The 6,091-nt window shown below is 42.2% G+C and overlaps 1 protein-coding gene across 1 annotated transcript in view; it reads right to left on the bottom strand.

The window, feature by feature from the left end:
• The window catches only part of LOC118211802 (receptor tyrosine-protein kinase erbB-3-like), a 34,126-nt gene that overhangs the window by 11,228 nt on the left and 16,807 nt on the right, over positions 1-6,091 (bottom strand). The window contains exons 9-15 of the mRNA XM_035389287.1: positions 5,888-6,005; positions 5,633-5,706; positions 4,463-4,553; positions 4,126-4,143; positions 2,610-2,824; positions 2,140-2,272; positions 1,496-1,589 (exon numbers count right to left, since the gene is read on the bottom strand). Of these exons, the coding sequence (XP_035245178.1) occupies positions 1,496-1,589; positions 2,140-2,272; positions 2,610-2,824; positions 4,126-4,143; positions 4,463-4,553; positions 5,633-5,706; positions 5,888-6,005 (743 nt within the window). The remainder of the gene's footprint in view (positions 1-1,495; positions 1,590-2,139; positions 2,273-2,609; positions 2,825-4,125; positions 4,144-4,462; positions 4,554-5,632; positions 5,707-5,887; positions 6,006-6,091) is intronic.

The raw sequence follows: 6,091 nt of genomic DNA, 5'->3' as shown, positions 1-6,091 counted from the left end.
CAATAAGGAGACTGGGTGATAACATCAAGATTGGTGACTGGAATTCAGTACAAGCTGTTTATTACCATCTTATAAGTACACCGGTAAAGAGAATGAATACTTCTTCCTTTTAACCAAGGGATATGAAAACAGCTCACAAGGAGCTGTAGTATCTGGTGATTTTCAGTGCGATTCAATGCTGAGATGATGTAATTGATTGGCTAAAGAGTCCATAGACTTTGGCCTGGATGGATTCAATCAACATTTGTCCTTTACTTTGACTTTCAAATACATTCATGTGTCGCTGCTTTTCTTCACAAACATGATTCGATTTGGCAAGTTTATTTAGGTGATTACTGAATTTATTAACCTGTGTCTAACATAAAATAAAAACACCTAACACTTTCACTTAAATACAGGTCAAATTGAAGGACAAATGTTAAATGAAGGCCTAACTACAGAAGAATAGACACTATGACCCTCCAGGACTGAATTTTAGATTTGTGCTTTGTGGTTTACAATGATTTAACAGTAAAGGTCAGTTGAAGATTAATATTAGTGGTTTTAACTGTTAGTGGTTAATTATTTCACCATTTACAACCCTGTTTTGCACGTCAATCTCAAAATCTTTTAATTCATATAATGAGCAAGCAAGTTTGACCATTTTAAAAATACATTTTTCAGATCAGTATATAATCAATCCAAATAAAAGCGAAGAAATTAAACTACAACAGGGTCTTTTTCCAAGCAGAAATATTTATTAATTAGTTGGATTAATGATTAATTAACATGTATTAATTATCAATAAAGTAACAGTAATTAATGATTGATTAAGAGACTTATTAAAGATAAAGAAGCATTGATTAATGATTGATTAAGAGACACTTATCAAAGATAAAGTAGCATTGATTAATGAATAAGTAACAATGATTAATGAGTAAGTACCATTGATTAATGATTAAACACAGATTAATAATTAATTACTAATCACTAAAAGACAATTACCTGAAAAAGTGAATGCAAAGGATTTTAACAGAAAGTAAACATGCACTACCAGCTGATTGGGCAGAATATTTTTTTTTCCAATGACAATCATTCTTGCCATTGGACAGCTGCAGGCTCTGCTAGTTTTTTTAAAAATTTTTTACCTTAAGCAGGAAATTAGGGTGAGGTGAGTTACAATATTATAAACGAATTTAATAGATCAATTAAGTGCTAAGTAACAATACAAGTCTGCACACCCTGCAGGCCTCCAAGAGGAAATACCACTGGTTCAGCCAATTGACACTCAACACAATCCACTCCGATTGGCTCTTGCCCATCACATGATGGTCAATTACAGTTGGACACCAAAACAAAAGATGGTCATTCTTGCTGATGGCATCCTGGTATTGGAGATGGACAGAGAGCCAGTCAGAGGTGGACAGAGGGAGAGGAGGAGACCGGCTCCCACACTCCAGAGGGCCAGAGAAGGAGAGGGATTCGCGGGTCAGGGGAGGCAAGGAGAGCTCTGTACCGGCCCTGTGCAGCTGGGCTTCCCCTCCTGGACCTGACACTGCGGGTGACAGGCGACGCAATCCCTGTCCGGCCCCGAAAACTCACGTGGTTCCCTGGGGGGTGGACACAGAAAAGGGGGGTCAGGTCATCATGTTCATATCACATAGATGCAGAGAGAAAAGGAGGGTCCAGCTGACCCTCTTGCTCATGGTACATTAGGGCTGCCCAACCCTGTTCCTAGAGATCTACTGTCCTGTAGGTTTGAAAACATACAGGATGGTAGATCTCCAGGAACAGGATCAGGCAGCCCTGTGCTGCATAGTTACAGAAATAGGAGGAGATGAATGGGGTCTTTCAAACAACTCAGATGCTGTCTGTGGTCAATCATAACACTATATACTCAGAAGAAAGGGCTCCAAAAGGCTCCTGTGTGTCTACATAGAGGAATCCTATCTAGTTCAAGGCTTCTGAGAGCTTTCACACTTTTCACACTATCCAAAAGCCTAATAGGGTTACCCTATGGACACAAGCAAAAGAACGATGCAAGGGAAATTGCATTGTGAAACTTGCATCACTGTATTATTAGTAATAAGCGGTTATGAAGTGCTCAGATCAGACCGACCCAAGCCTGACCATCTCCACTAGACAGAACCGCAGACTGACCCTGAGACGAAGTTGCACTGGGCGACGCAGGTTCCCCCTCGGCTGTAGTTCCTGCAGGACAGGCACTGATCGGGCCCCGGGCCCCAGCACCCAGAGGCTGAGCACAGGGGGTCACAAACGTGTCCTTCTGCAACTGCTCACACACACGCACAACACAAAACAGGTCAATACGTGAAGGCACAAGTCACATAAACTGCCTCACTGTGATAAATATCAGTTTCCACCATGATAACCCTCTGGTGACAAATAAAGCTTCTGATACTTGGGTACCCCACCAAGCAGATTACAGATTTCATTCACAAAATGAAACTCCTGGGCATTACGATTCAAAGCACAAGACAGCACTTCAAAAGCATAGAGCAAATGTTTAAAAAGAAACACATAAGGCAGACCAGGCAAAAAAAGGTTAGCATGAGAACCAGGAGAGGTTCCTCTCTCCCAGAATTCCCTGCGCTGCGCCCGTGACTCACTGCAGTCGCTCTCGGGCCGGTTCTTCTTGATGTCCCGGGTGTCCTGGCGCCGCTGGGTGCGGTCCCCTGTGAACAGCTGGGTCCAGTTGACGGTGTGGTGGTAGCAGAGCCTCTTGTTCCCGCCGATGTAGACGCTGCCGTCGCTGATCTCCTTCAGCGAGCGCAGCCCCAGCGAGGTGAGCGAGGGCAGCTTCATCACCAGGAGAGAATAGCCCCTGAGAGGCGGGGCAGGAAGGGGCGGGGCAAGGAGAGAGGGGAAGGGAAGGGAAGGGAGAGATTGGGGAAGTGCGAGAATGGGCGGGTGGGCAAGGTTGTGAGGGAAGGGGAGGGGCAGATCGGGGTGGGGTAGGGTACAAGTTTGAAGCAAAGGGAGAGAAGCAAGAGGCAGATTGTGGTATGGGAGGAGTCAGTATAGGAATAGGAGGAGTTTGTGAATTTTGAAGAATGAGGAAGGGGGAGGAGGGATTTGTAAGAATTTAGAGTAGGTAGAGCAGATAGGCAAAAAAAGAGATAAAAAATACAAGCACTCAATCAAAATGAGAAATTTGTTTTAAAAAATGAAATGAAATGAAATAAAATGAAATGAAATGAAAATAAAAAAGTATAAAAATCAAAAAGCAAAATTAGCCAATCATTTTCATGAAACATAAAAAGCACAGCAATCTCAGTTAGAATGTGATTGTAGGAAGAAAATGCAAACATTCATCCCAAGCACCACCATACCACAGATTCTATAAGCTAAGCAGATGGTCACTGAATGCTCATGGTCTCAGAATTACTTCATAAATCTCCTTAAGCAGTAATACAGCACTAGAAACTCATTGCTAACCCAAGCCTCCAAGTGTAAATGGGTAGAGAGGATGGAAGAAACGCAGGAACTGACCATCTGTTTACTATAGAAAATCTGTGATCAGACCCAACTTCATAAACACAGTGCCAAGCCCAATACACATAATTCATAAGACCTTGTCATTTATTTTTATGGCAACTATTCAGAGAATTTTACAGCAACTGAACTTTGTCCCTCAATAATTTCTACAAAACGGCTTTATGAATAGCCGGACCAAGTTAAATGTGTCATATTCTTTCAGTTTCATACTTTCTCATGCTTTACCCCTTTGCACCCTGTAATCAGACTGATACAGCAGTGTAACAAAGCTTCAATATATAATGCACTCAACTGACATAAATAAGGGTTGTGTACATTCAGTGTTTTATTATATGTTAACATTCGGAGCAGCTGGAAATCCTTGTTTGTTTGGTGCATTTCACAAACATTAGATTGCAAAATAAAGGTAAGATCAAAACTTTCCCAATCTCATTTTCATACAATTCACCCAGAGCAGCATTAATGTAGGCAGCCTGTTGATTCACGCTACTGGACAGACCATGCACACACACAGAACCCCAGCATTTCAGAGTGTGAATCAGCACTTCAGTGAGCGGCAAAGAAAGTCACCCGGTGATTTTAGTTAGGCGGCAGGTAGGCATTTGGTAAAAATGCAGGGAGCCATACCTTTTTGAGCTGACTCCCCTGTGGCATATAAAAGAGGAGGCGGGATGACGGGAGGAGGGATGTAACAGACACAAAATGACAGGTGAGTGACATGCACAAAGCGCTCTATAATGCTACCAAGCAGGGAGATAAGATGGACTGACACAGAACTGTGTTATATTGCTCTTTAACACAGGGTTGGTGAGGGAACAGACAGCATTATGTTTTATGTTATAATGCCATTATAACAAGGAGATGGGGTGGTAATACACAGTGGACACAGACTGACGATGCCTACACAGACGGATGTTGTGGACAGGTAGGCCTGCAGGGATGGGGGGAGGGGGGTAAATCTTACTTGAACAGGGTTCTGCCCTGTATGGTGGTCAGGCTGGAGAACACAGACAGGTTGGTCAGCTCCCTGGGCCAGGACTGGATGCTCAGGATATCTAGTAGTCAGACACAGAGTCAATAACCACACAACCCTGCACAGAGCCATGCACACAGATACAGATGTGCATATGCCTATACAGCTATGTACACACAACATACACATACTCAACATACACACACACACACACATACAAAAACACCAGCTAGGTTCAGTTGAACCAGTGGTTTACAGTACATAAGCCTACACTGGAGCACTTATCTCCACATCATCAAAACCGGTATTCTGTAATTACAATTTTTAAGTAAAATAAAAGTAAGACATGAATAACAGTGCAATTTCAGAGCTTCAGTATTGACATTATTAAATGAATATAAGCACATTATATTGCCTAGGTGCCCCTATCACTGATCAATGATACCGTTAAAAGCGTTGGTGTTGGGAACACTCAAAAACAAAAACCCATGTTAATCATCGACGTTGCGAGTCTTCACTTAGGTCAAGGGAGTGGTTGCCTAGCAGAGTTGTAAATTAGATTGTCAGCCTGTTTTGTTGTGTATGTTGCCCTGTTATATATAGGCTGCACAGCTTTGTAACCTATTGTTTTCATTTGTTTATTTTATATTTATGTTATGTTTTTGCATCACCAATGCCACTTTATTATGGCTGTCTTCATTAGGTCTGTAACATGGAAATTCATTTTAGGCTATTTATTACCAAAGATAATTCTACTTGCATTTATTTTACATTACATTTTTATTTGTAAGAATTTTGTTTTCTTTTCACAAAGTATTATGTGATTTATTAAAATCTGAGTGTTAAACTTGAGCCTTGCCTCATGAGAGAATCAGGCAGGCACCCTATTGGAGAAGGTTGGTAATAACGGTGTCAACAGTGTTATAGAAGGAGGTATCACCAGTGTCAAAAAAATAGTAACATTGGAACAAGCCTAACACACACACAAACCTACAAGCACACAGATACACAAACACAAACATATATTCATACACACCTACATATACACAGACTCAGACACACATACTCACATACACCATTTTGCACCCAAAAACACTTCCTTCAGACAAAAATACTACTATTAAGTTATATACAAACAACATACACATACTCAACACACACCTGTGATCTCTCGGACAGTGCGGAAGACATTCAGTTTCTCTGGGTCAAGTGCAGAGATGTTGTGATAAGGGTCACTGTGGGGAGGGCTGGAGTTAGAACCATCAAGACAGGAAAGAAGGGCAGAGTCCATACTAAGGACCCCTTAAACAGAAGATGCTAATTTTTCCCTCGCTTCACTGCCTGATTTGTTAGAACTCACCCTGAGGACCTGCCTACACACTGCAATACTCTTCTCTCTGATTGGTTGACACTCACCCGTAGATCCCAGTGGTCAGAAAGTGCAGGCTGCCCTGGATCTTGGTGCAGTTGACGAAGCTGTCAATGTTTCTGGAGTCTACTGTCTGTCTGTGAGGGGCGCCAGTGCCCACACAAGCTGGAGGAAGAGAGAGAGAGAGAGAGAGAGAGAGAGACAGAGAGACAGAGAGACAGAGAGAGAGAGAGACAGAGAGAGAGAGCGAG

This window comes from Anguilla anguilla, chromosome 13 (genome assembly GCF_013347855.1).
Source record: "Anguilla anguilla isolate fAngAng1 chromosome 13, fAngAng1.pri, whole genome shotgun sequence".
In the NCBI taxonomy this organism is placed as follows: domain Eukaryota; kingdom Metazoa; phylum Chordata; class Actinopteri; order Anguilliformes; family Anguillidae; genus Anguilla; species Anguilla anguilla.
Note: the sequence above shows the minus strand (reverse complement) of the source record. Positions and strands in the feature narration are given on the sequence as shown.